We start from the raw sequence: 12,419 nt of genomic DNA, 5'->3' as shown, positions 1-12,419 counted from the left end.
ATTATTCATCATCGTATGTTTTACCGCCACTAGTCATAAAATTTCTGGTGTCAGCATAAAATTTTTGTATGAAATATGTGTATAAAGTCTTCGCCACCCGTCCAACGTGAAATTGTTATACCATAATTTCAATTTAATTGAGTAGTTACCACCAGTTGATGATTATTAGAAAATGCGAGAGAGTGTAGAGCTGAGTATACATGCAAAAAACTTAAAAGGAATTTTCACTTTATATAATGTATATATATATAGATATACTTTATCATCTGCTGGCAGCAAGATGGTAAGAATTCTCATTGATATATCACTATTATACGATGCAGCATTTGCGGTACAAGTATACAACAAGTTTGTGTGGGTATGTGTAAAATATAAAGGGACTTAAGGGAGATCCACTTTCAATTATTTTTTTAAATCGATTTTAGCTTGTCAGTCCATATATCTGATGTCTATCCATGAATTTTGATATTTTTGTGTTGCAGCTGCAGGACACAAATTTTTGAGATATTTTAATGGAATATAGGAAAAATTTAATCTGCATGAACCAATTTACTCAACCATTTCTGATGTAAATGTGCCCACGAAAAGTAAGCCTTTAGTTAGAAGAAAGTTTTACTTTTCAATAGTTCTTGGAAAAATTTGATCTATAACAAGGGCACTTGATAAAAAAGTTAATTGCATCAAATTTGGACCATGTAACTCCGCTCTTTGGACTTTACAACGTATAAGGGTTCTCATGAAATCTAACCCTTGATAATGCACAAGAGTTTAATTCTTGATATTTTATGTAGTAGTAATTTGACGTAGAAATTCACCGGAGTAAATTTGGATCACGTACATGTAGTTCTTGGCTTTTTCTGTATCTTATCACGACAGTAAGTAAAGAATTGTATTAGTTGTTTTAGTTGGGCGCGAGGGTCGCTGATAGTCGGCCCTACTCCAATGCAATGTTTTACTTGCTTTTAAGTGAATAATATCGATAATCCGAAGCCGAAGAGAACGTCAAAAGAACCGTTGTTTCTATTTTTATAATTCCAAAAACTTGACAAATTTTGCTCTTAAACATTATCATCGAGCTGCTTGATAGGTTAACCGCTTGCGAGATATTGACGGAATTGAATCGATTAACCGAATAGTTCTCCTTTTGCGCTTCCAAGGTACGTTTTAATTATTATGGCGACATCTAGACCATTTAATGTGTCCGGAGACAGCCTCAAAGGATCAGATGCAGCACCGAATTCATGTTCAGCCACATGAACGGGAAGACTATCTAACCGATGATGGACATTGAATACAATGTTATTTTTCAATATGTTGAAGTATACTCTGCACCAGTTGTGGTAACTATATGGTTAGCTTTTGCGGATGTACGCCACACCTAGAACCCAACCCTGCCTCAGCACATCTGACACTTGTCTATGTTTTCTTGATTTCCTACACAGTTTTTATGGACATTTTGTTGGAAAAAATTTTTTCATTTATTAATCTAATCTATTTGGATAAGATTAGAGGTTAAATCACTTTATAAACCCCTCTTAAAGAAATGCTCAGGCCTCTGTAAGCCATAGGTAAATTTATTGTGCTAACTCGTTTCTCATGCATAACTGGCGATCACCAGCATATCTTAACAGAATTTGAAGCATTTTTGTGCGCAATCAAGAGATGGGACTTCATTTTTGAGTTATTTTATATCACGCAGAACCTCACTAATAATACCCTCGAATGATGAAAATATATTCTCGGTTGTCCGGTGCAAATCCGGCTTGTTTAATACATGCGCAAGAGTATCCTTTAGCACCTAGTAAGCCTTTATTGAGTGAATTTTGGACAGGAAATGTTACGTTGCAAATACTTTGGATAGGATGCTTGTAGGAGACTCTAAGTATGCTTAGAAAAAGTGTTTTCCCCGATCTCTCAAATATTTTGTTTTTTTATGGTCGAAAGCTTGCGCACATGTTCAACCTTATCTGAAATGTTATCTTGAATTTTATTTTTATTGAAAATTTCATCCGTCACAGCCAAGGGATAAATTTCAGTTGATTGCTCCATAGAGAGCAAGAGGCTGCCCAAGAATTTACTGAATTAAATATGCTCTCGCACACCCATTTAATATATAATATAATGGATAAATAATTCTAAAGTTCAATGATTCGTAATTTATTACGAGTCTTAAAAATATATCAAATAAAAAAAGGAAAAGCAAAAACAAATTCTTATAAAAAATTTGTAATACCTTTGTCCAAACATGTCCAAATGTATATAGATATGTATGTATATGTGTAATGTATATATACATATATTTATACTCACTCCCATAAATACATAGAGGCATTGCCATCTATAAATCGCGATGCAAATATATATTTTATATCTATCATTGCTGTATATATGCATAAGACAACAAAGCAATCGAAGTTTTGTTTATAAATATAATATAAAGCGCATGTCAAAATCACGTTTTTATCGTAACATGAAATGAACATAAAACACAACTGAAAATAATACAAATTTCATGTAACTTCAGAAAGGTACGTGAGTTTTATACAAAAAACCCAATTATTTATAAGAAAAAAAAAAAAAAAGAAATTTTGCTTTCTACACGAAATATTATAAGCGGGATGGTAAGAAGTGTTTCGCGGTGGTTATATGAAAGTTGCCTAAGTCAAGTATATTTCTTGTTTCCTAAATATTCAAAGAATTTCTGCATTTGAACAAATCGAAATATATTTTTATATTTTCCGATATTTTAATTTAGAATTCTATCCAGTCTTGGTTAACCGGTATTTATCATGAGTATGAAGTTTTGCATGAATTTCATACAAAAATATTGTTTACACTGAATTAGACCATTTCCAAAATTAACTGAATGTCCTATAAATGACTTAATGCAGTTAAAAACTATGAGTTTTATTAGAAACAATAATTTTAAAGAAATAATTGATGTAAATATTCATCAATAATTATTTTTAAAAGTTAATCCATTTTTATTATTACGAGGTCTTAAGATTTTTAAAATGTTCCTAAAAACCTCGAGGGACTTATGATAGCAAATATTTTTATGTTTTTTCTTCCGTTACCGGTCTAGTGATGCATAATGAAAGTAATTTCATATTTTCGTATAATTTTGTTCTTCCTTTTTTAGGTGAAAAATCCAAAACGTGGAATGTAATTTGCTTTTTTTATTTTCATTTCTATCAAACGAAAATCACAGATGCCAAAAATTTGTTGTCTATCATTTCAATATTTTTATTTGATGACTGAACAATTTTCTTCCATGTCAATGCTACTTTAATGTGACGATTTTGGTCTGAACAAGCATCATTGTAAGCTATTACATGCTTTTGAGTAGTTGTAACTACTATCTTCCATATGCGTCAAAATAGATGATACTACTTGATGTGCAGCTCTTGAAGCTGTAGTTTCGTGCCCTACATACATCTTGGAATTGTCATCGCGGAAATTGTAGAAACCAAGGTTGTATGCGTGCATGTTTCACTTATAATAGGCTAACGAAACAGAAAGTTTTGGACACGCGTGTGTTTGTTGCAAATCAAATGCGAATCCGTAATACACCCTGGGATTTTCCTTTGCCTTTTTCTGATCCACCGGCAAGACAATTCCTAGCTCGTTCGGCATTTTGCAACAACTCATTACTGCATGCTTCGATTTTTCATCCCTTCAGGAATTAAAAATTATGTTCATATAATTTCTTTAAATTTTCGACTTAGACCACTTTCATAATTAACACTTGATGAATTCCATATAGTGTTGAATCGCTACCTAATGGTTCAATTTTGTGGACATCATAAAAATTACATTAAATTAATTTAGCTTAAAATAAGGTGTGTGTGAAATAACCGATAAACTCATTTTTTTTTAATCTTGACTTAGACCAATTTAATAATTATGGGCACATATATATGTTACACATCGGAGTAAGCTTTTTCTTTTATTGTCTGTCTGACAATCGCAAAAGCATTTATCACTTCTATATAACCTTTGCCGCTGCTCTAAACTACTACTTAATCCAAATTAAACTATCGGGTCGTCTTTTTTTAACAAACCACACCACGATGTCCCTACAGGCATAACCCTTGGCCGATTTATGTGATTTTCAACACCATTGCGCGTGCAAAACCATTCAGTCATCAAATTTGAACAGACATTACAAATGCATTGTAGGTCTGCATAAACTTTAGTTCAGTTCACGGCTCGTAAAGGAATCAATTAATATGTGTGTGCAGTTATGCTCCTGCACACTTTCTCAACACATACCTGTCCAAATTTTGGGCCAATTGTTGACTTCAAGTAAAGTATATGCAATGTGAACTAATCAAAATATTTAAGTTCAAAGTTCAAATGCTCGTCAAAGACTCAACGTGGCCTGATGGTGAGGGTTAGTAGCACAAATGAATATTTGTGAACGTTTCTCAGTACTTTGCTATATGAAACTTGCTACACTTCGCAACTAAATTCAAGCAAATCTTAACCTTAATTGCAAATTCCACGCTGAGCTATTTTAATTTCGAAAGCGTCTTTTAAGTAAGCAAAGAAATTCGAGCGACGAAAATGTGTCAAGGATGCCTTTAAAAAATCCGCAAGTGGGACGATAAGGGTAAAATGTTTAAACCGTCCTCACTAATGGTTCACCTAATTAACATTACAGTTAGCTACACTTTGGGGTGCATTTTTCATTATCCGTTTGAACTCTTGCTGCACTAGCCTTGGAATTAAGCAGAAAGCAGTCAGTTATAGCTAAAAGTATTAATTTTACTTAAGTTTGTGAAAGATTATGAAAACTCTTATCTGTTAATATCCCCATAAGCCCAAAAAAAAAATTATTTTTGCTTACCACTACACAAGCACTGATGAAAATTCTTATTTATGGTTAACGGATCGCTTACGAATCCATTGGGCTTTTTGTCAGCTAAATATCATCAAATTTTTAAGCAATAAAGTGTTATTATCAGTAAGCCACCACTTCGCCTCGATGGCGTCTATAAACATACTATTTGATCATTTCATCTTTTAGAATTTCTTGAAGATAGAGCTGAGCAGGATTTTGAACATTTTTGGCTGATTTTAAGCGATTTAGAGAGAGAAGTAGATTTAGTTTAACATGCATCTGTTGTGCACACTGCTACCTTACTCTACACTTCTTTCTTATATTATTTATATAATTACAGCTTCATTTATGAGCTCTTATGTAATTTACACACTAGTGGACTGCCAAGAAAGAAATTTCGGTGGTTTTTCTCTTTTCTTGTCTATCTCTCTCGTCTAATTGTTTTTATTGTTTACGTAATAGATTAGGTCATAGTCAAGGAAAAGTTCATGATGTTTTTCCCAATAGATAGTTTCAATACCACACAACCCTGGCAACACTACCTCAATGAAGCTATAAGAATCGGGGCTGCCAAGTTAATGTTCGCAAATTCAAAATTCAGTTCGATAGAGTTTAAAGTACTCAATCAGTAAAGGCAACTACGATGCATCATCTCTCTATCTCTTTCTCCTTCGTCTCTTTTTCTTGACCGTCATCGTGCTACTCGTATAGAAAGCGTCGCCTAAATGATCATCTAATTAGAAAAAACAAGAAGAAAACTTTATAATTGTAACATTTATTAACTCAGTTGAAAGCGATGGAGCTTTGAAAACAAGGCTTGGTTGTTTTGTGATGATATTAAATATGCGGCAAGTTTTGGTCGACCAATCGTTGTTAAAGCCGATAAAATTCTTCAAATATGACGACATTTTTTCTTTTTTTCATTAGAGCAGCTTGCAAGCTATATGCGAAATTTATCTGTCATTTGATCCAAAATTTCTCGCATGACCTTTAGATGTATTTATGTACACATATGTGTTTTTTTTAACGTGTGCTCTATGTAAGTGAACTGACATTGAATGCGTTAGATATTCAAAATTGGTTGTAAGTACATATTGTTTGAAATTATTTTTCACAGTTTTTATGCTACAATTTTGAGCTAAGTAAATGATAAAACAATAATCATTGCACACATTAATCCTTAAGCTGTAGAGAATGAAACGCGTACAAGCGAATACATGCATGTATATGAAAAGATTAAGGTGAAGGCATCGTATGTTCAACATTCATTTTGTTTGTTGTTTTTCTATTTTCGTTTTTTTTCTTTTTTTTCCTTTTTTCTTTTTCTTTATTTTTGTAACGACAAACGATGTCAATTAAGCAACTTAAAGATGAAGGATTAAGATCATACATCACCACCTGAACTGATTCCACTAAGAATCATTCATTGCTCGTGCTTCCACAAAATGCACACAAACCGATGTACACATAGAACATTCGGTAGCCTTGATGTTTGCACTTAAGAAAGGTTACATTTTAAAACGACAGTAACAGTAAGGAAAAATAGTCCATTAATATCACAAGTGGATTTTCTTTTTATACATATATACATACATATATACATACGTACATACATACGTACACACATACATACATGTACATATGGTATGCATCTTTTATTATATTTTTATATGGATATTTCACGCCTTGGCTAGTTATTACTACTAAGGCAATGAATTAAGAAAAAAAACCATAGAAATGTAACGAAAAAAATTTGATAAATAGCAGATACTTTGACATACAATATATATATGTTGGATTCCTTATTTGCGTGTGTTTTTTGTGTGTGCGCACTTGTTACATATATTAACTTAAAAATGAGAAATCTTTTTAATTTATCAAAGTGGTTACCACTGTCAAACCGTGCGTAACTGAGCAGTGATATACGTTTTAAGAATTTTCTTCTATTCTTTTACCCACTCTTTCTTTATGCTAACTTACTTGTACAACAAGAAAAAAAAGCCGCATATATGTGCGTTCTGTTCATAATACTTGACTTGCGAATCCATTGTGCACGAATTTCTCTTTAGACATTTAGACACTTACAGGAACTTTATATAATATCAACGCACCATAAATTTTCGTTCAGTTTTTTTTTTTTTTTTTAATGGTTTTCAAAACAAAAAAAAAAATAAAGTGTAAAAAAAATCGAAAAAAAAGGAACACAAAAAGGCAGACAGACATACAAACTTGCTTATACACATGAGAAATAAAAAATGCTTAAAAAGCATTTTCGCAAATAACCGCAAACTCATACATTGCTTAACAATACAACAGGCACCACCAACGCCTGTTTCACCACCAATGCACCACCCGCTGGGTGTTTCTGTGTACAAATATATTCTGTAACCCATTTCTCTTGTTTTTTTCTTTTCTGTTTTTTTTTTTTTTTTGTTTTGGTCCAAATATATAGAAAACTTACATCTAGCACTCCAATACAATATAATACAACAACATCATCGTAAACTCTCAACTCTCTCTCATCTCATATACGTAACGGAAATGCGCTTCGGCGTCAACATGTGTTGAAGCGAATGCATTTCATATGGAATATGAAAAGCCACAAGTAAACAAGTGTATCTGAATATGTATGTGTGTGCGTGTGTACAACTTTTAATGTACTTACATTCCCATATAATCCTCTGGGTAGGGTATAATATATCCTTCGGGACTTGGACGCGGTGTTTTGCCAACCCAAAAGAATGCATCCGGTCCCGTACCATCGTAAGCGAAAGATTTGACAAAAAGTGTTGATTCATCCACAGCATAAACGGAACCCTTTGTGAAAGAAGATAATTTAGTTTTTCTTTTACATAATATGGAGACCAACTAAACCCACTCCCTCCTCTCCTCCCAATGTTCTTCCAAAAAAAAAGAATTTTCATTTCATACGATACGTGCGTTCGTATAAGAAAAAGATTTGAAAGTGATATTCATACGTACTTACCTTAATACCATGAGCGAAATTTGTAAATTGTCCGACGTAACGACCATAATAGGGTTCAGGTGGTGCACGGCCATATGCTGCAATTAAAATAAAAATATTAAATATATTATTTTAAGTCTTAAATTTAGTTAAAATAAAATTTATAAAACATTTTATTCATATCTTATTTCCATCTGCAAGAGAAATCCATCTATAATTATTAGATGGATATAAGAAACCTCTTGAGACTACTTCGTAGCTCCCACGTTTCATTTCGTCATTAATTCGATACAAGTCGATCGGTCTAAATAAAGTTTACGAAAGATTTTACTCATACGTAATTACGGACGTTCAGAAATTACACGGTTGCCTTTCACTTTCGCTTGCTGCTTAATTCAGCACAGTCTGAGAAATTTTTACGAAAAATGCTACTTATGTTTTACTTTTATCGAGAAGATTAAGCCATCTACAGCCACTATGGGCAACTCTTTTCATCAACGGGCCAAATTTAATTTCACTGTCACGACGGGGCCCGAACAAGGATCCAACTATTATCGAAACTGCGGCATTCTTGCACATTTTATATTTGATAGCTACACAGCTAAGCCGGTAATGAAGGCTGATACAATTCATTTGCAGTATTGCTATGTGCGAGCAAACTGAATTATTTGAAATTTTGAACGTATTCATGGGGAGGCGATTGCCCATGCCTGATCTGCAGATAGATATAAGAACAGTTTTTTGGTTATGTTGCTGTTCTTCACTATCGTTCGGTGTTTAATTCAGTGTAAGTCCACTCCATACTTATACCTTATTATCTTCTAGAAAATAAAGCCACCTAGAGATAGATATACAAGTTCTTCTCTTTCTTAGGGGAATCCTGCTTTTGTTTGCTCTTTCTTGGGATTATGTTGTTGCGCTTTACCATCGCTTGCCTTTTGGCAAATAAATATCAAGCCTTCCCATCTCTCAAGAAACACTAAACTCTTTACGACAGCTGTCGGCAATTTACGTGAAATGGACGAATTTAAGCCCCGTGAAGAACAGTCGAAGAGAATTGATCTAAGAAGTTTTTAATGCTTTTAGGCTGAAAAATGTACAAATGACCTAAGAATTCGTATTCCATTCGCAAGGATCCGATAGGTAGCGACCCGAAGTCATCTGTAAAAAGTTTTTCTTAGGAACTGTAGATCGTATAGTTTACAGCTTAATACAGCAAAAAAATGAACTTGTACGTAAATAAGGTTATGTTAGCTCGAAAGCTGAACCACAGCCATGTTAACTTAAATGCACACATTCGGAAAGTTGACGAGGAAACTTGTGGCTTCTGAATCAAAATCATTTTTAGCGATAAAAATCACTTTCTTGTCTGTGGCTTTTTTGGTTTATAGCTTCAGCCAAATAGGCATTAGCTAGGAATTTAACAAGGAATATGAACTGCGACGGCTTGCCTTTCTTGTTCTCTAAAGACCAATATTATTGGAGGAATTGTTAGTGAATACAACTACTTTCTTATCACTAAGTATACCCTTATTCGTTGCATCTTCAAAGAACAATGGCGAGGTTGATAACAGCCGTCTTTTGCGTAACATGACAGGAATGGCGCGTTATACTTTTTTGTTCAAGGTTGCCTTGACATATCACGTAAATGTTGAGGGAAATGGGGCTTTGGCAACAAAACTCCTTCAGAGAGCAAAGCTTCCATGTAAACTGAATCGGTAGATCAATTTGTGTCAGATACTACCACAAACCTCAAAAAGCGACGGATTATGGAGAAAAATATTAAATGACAAACCTCCCGTAAGGCAAAACTCTAGCCTGTCGTTCGCGTTTAACAACTAGTAAAACCTGAATTATTTTAACAAACAGCTAAAATTTGATGTTCATATATATATATATTAATATATATATTTCATATATATATATACATATTTCATACAAAAAAAGCGGTTTCAAGTAGTAAAGTAATCTCAATATGTTTTTAAAAAAGGAATGAAAGTCGATCTATAATTGAATATAAGCATCAGAGCCGCGTAACTGCCGCTGATCATAAGCATCATAAGAGCAACGACTCTTATATTTTTCCTTTGGTCGGGTAAACAGGGTAAGCTTTAATGCCACTAAAACCCAAAGCTGTCTCCTAACGCCCAGGAAAAGTGACGCATAGGCTCCCCTTTTTTGGTGGTGTTAATCTAGAAGAATTGTCAAGCTTTGATGGTCTGGGCAGGAGAATGCAAAGCGATGTTCGCTGGGAAGAAAATCTGTTTGAAGTGTTATTGAAAGTCGCACTCAAGGGCTAAGATATATAAAGCGAGGCGAAAAATATATACCGCCTATAATCAGCCAAAATTAAAGCAAAAACTTTACTTAGAGACCCTCGACCATACACAGCGAAGGGCTCAAGTGCTCATGGGCGACGAAAGAATGTGTCCAGAACTCTCGATGCCCCTGAGCATCGGTGTAATGTGCGTTTTGTTAATCTTATGTGCATATATATTACGAGCTAGCCTTCTACGAAGATAAACTAAATGTGTCCACCAAATAAATTCAGGAGTGTCCACCGTACTTGATTTCTCCAATTTCAAGTCAAACGATCTTCCTATAACCCTTCCTGATCGCCATCGTGCCACAAGGGCCATACCCTGAAGAGCGGATCACAGAAAAACCAAAAAAAAAAATGAATTAAGTAAATTTGAGTGTGAAGGCGAACTATCATATGCTTACATGTTTAGTTCGGCAATACTAGAAGTGAGGAGAAAAAATTAAATAAGCCGTTAGACTGCATTTATGTTCGTTTGTTTGTCTGACAAAATTATTGAAGTTCTGATAGCAATAAGGAGTAAAAATATGCATCTTTAATACACATGCACAGAATTAAAGTCTGTGATTAATACCCGCAACTTTCTAATGCCAAAAAAGTCACAAACCTCTCGTACAAAATAATCAACGGAGTAAGGCGATTCGAGGAAAACCAAGAAATTTCCCTCATTCATCAGGCAGGAGGTAGTGATATCACACTTGATTAGTACCTGCTTCGGAATGATGGGCGCTTTCGATCGCTGATTGGGATTAATGGAATACGTTATGCCGCGTTTTTTATGCCTATTACCCAGTACTCGGCCAAGGTAAGGTTTCTAGAATTCTTTCAAGAGAAGCAATAGATTTGTAACTAGATCGCGTATCTTAAATAATAAGCTTTAAGATTCGCAAGTTAGATTTGCAAATATATTTGTGCCAAACAATGCCTTTTCCCTCTTAATAATAGTTTACAAAAGGCCGACTCTGACTCACTCTACCGAAAGAAAAATAACAATCAAAAGAAAAAAAAAAAAGGAATAAAATCCAAACGTGATATGCTTGTGATATGCATTAAATCTACTAATGCGTACATTAATCTCAATGTTACGTGCATACACATACATATATATATTCGTAAACATTTCATCATATTCAGAGATATACAAATTTATGAAACACGTGCCTATACGTGCTCAAGGATATTTATTTAAAAAAAAAAAGAAGAGAAAAAAATTTTTGTTAAACAAAATTCGTATAGAAATGAAGCAATAACAACAAGTGCTACAACGCTACAACGTAGCGAAAATAAAGCATAACAAACAAACTGAAAAATAGTCGTATCACATGAGAGGACAATAAGGAGAGCACGAGAGGGGACGAATTTGAGAGTGAAATGGCATAAAAGAAAATGCTGCACAGAATGAGGATAAACCAGTAGGAAAGCAGGAACGAATCATGAATACCCGCCGCCTGTACGATTTATTTAATCATGATGATAGCGTTAGTGAGCCGTTATTTATCACTTTCCAGTCTTCTACACTGGGCTTCAATATTCTGGCGAATATTGGAGCGACCTGTTTGGAACCACATTTGCAACACATAGTGAAACTGTACTTTTCCAGAAAGCTGACGGTTTTTCAATGCAGAAATCAAACGGGTTTGTTCATTCGATTGTCTTGATTCAAAACATGGTCACAATTGATCTTACTAATCTCTGTGCTAATCAATTTCACCTTCAACTTGCCGATATACTTGAGCACAACTCTATTCCAGAGTTAGTGGCTGTCATCTTTTTAAAGGTCATTTTGATACGCTCGATTTCTGGTGTCGTGAAGCCGCCTTGTGAAAATTGAATTACAATTCTGTGGTGGGTTTCATAGAAAACCCAAAATTCGTCGACAATTAGTAGCTTAACCAACCAGTCATTTGCATTTGTTGGCCTATGCCTTAAAAGTCGATTGAGTGTTAATCATCAAGTTCCTTCCCTGCCTTTGTCTATCAGACATCAAGTTGGGCATTCACTTTGCTCGCTTTTCGCGTTTGATGCCAACACTTACTTGCAAGGGCCTGGACAAAATGAAATTTGAGAAAACCGTTGCTTAGGAGATGCTTCATATGCACCTGTTCTTTATCTTGCATATTTACTAAATTTTTGTATTTCATCTGACTCCATTTTTTGAGACGGTCAGATGGTGGGTAAAGGATTTTGTTCGTGAAGAATGTACACATTGTAAGCAAATTTCTGATAAGAACAAACGCAATGATGAAATTAATACAACTTTCTGGTTCGTTGATGGATAGAAGCAAATT

The 12,419-nt window shown here is 34.3% G+C and overlaps 1 protein-coding gene across 1 annotated transcript in view; it reads right to left on the bottom strand.

The window, feature by feature from the left end:
• LOC119640135 (protein Skeletor, isoforms B/C) overlaps window positions 1–12,419 on the bottom strand; it is a 71,557-nt gene that overhangs the window by 35,249 nt on the left and 23,889 nt on the right. The window contains exons 2-3 of the mRNA XM_038037972.1: window positions 7,833–7,909; window positions 7,512–7,663 (exon numbers count right to left, since the gene is read on the bottom strand). Of these exons, the coding sequence (XP_037893900.1) occupies window positions 7,512–7,663; window positions 7,833–7,909 (229 nt within the window). The remainder of the gene's footprint in view (window positions 1–7,511; window positions 7,664–7,832; window positions 7,910–12,419) is intronic.

This window comes from Glossina fuscipes, unplaced genomic scaffold (assembly GCF_014805625.2).
Source record: "Glossina fuscipes isolate IAEA_lab_2018 unplaced genomic scaffold, Yale_Gfus_2 115, whole genome shotgun sequence".
NCBI classification, from domain to species: domain Eukaryota; kingdom Metazoa; phylum Arthropoda; class Insecta; order Diptera; family Glossinidae; genus Glossina; species Glossina fuscipes.
Note: the sequence above shows the minus strand (reverse complement) of the source record. Positions and strands in the feature narration are given on the sequence as shown.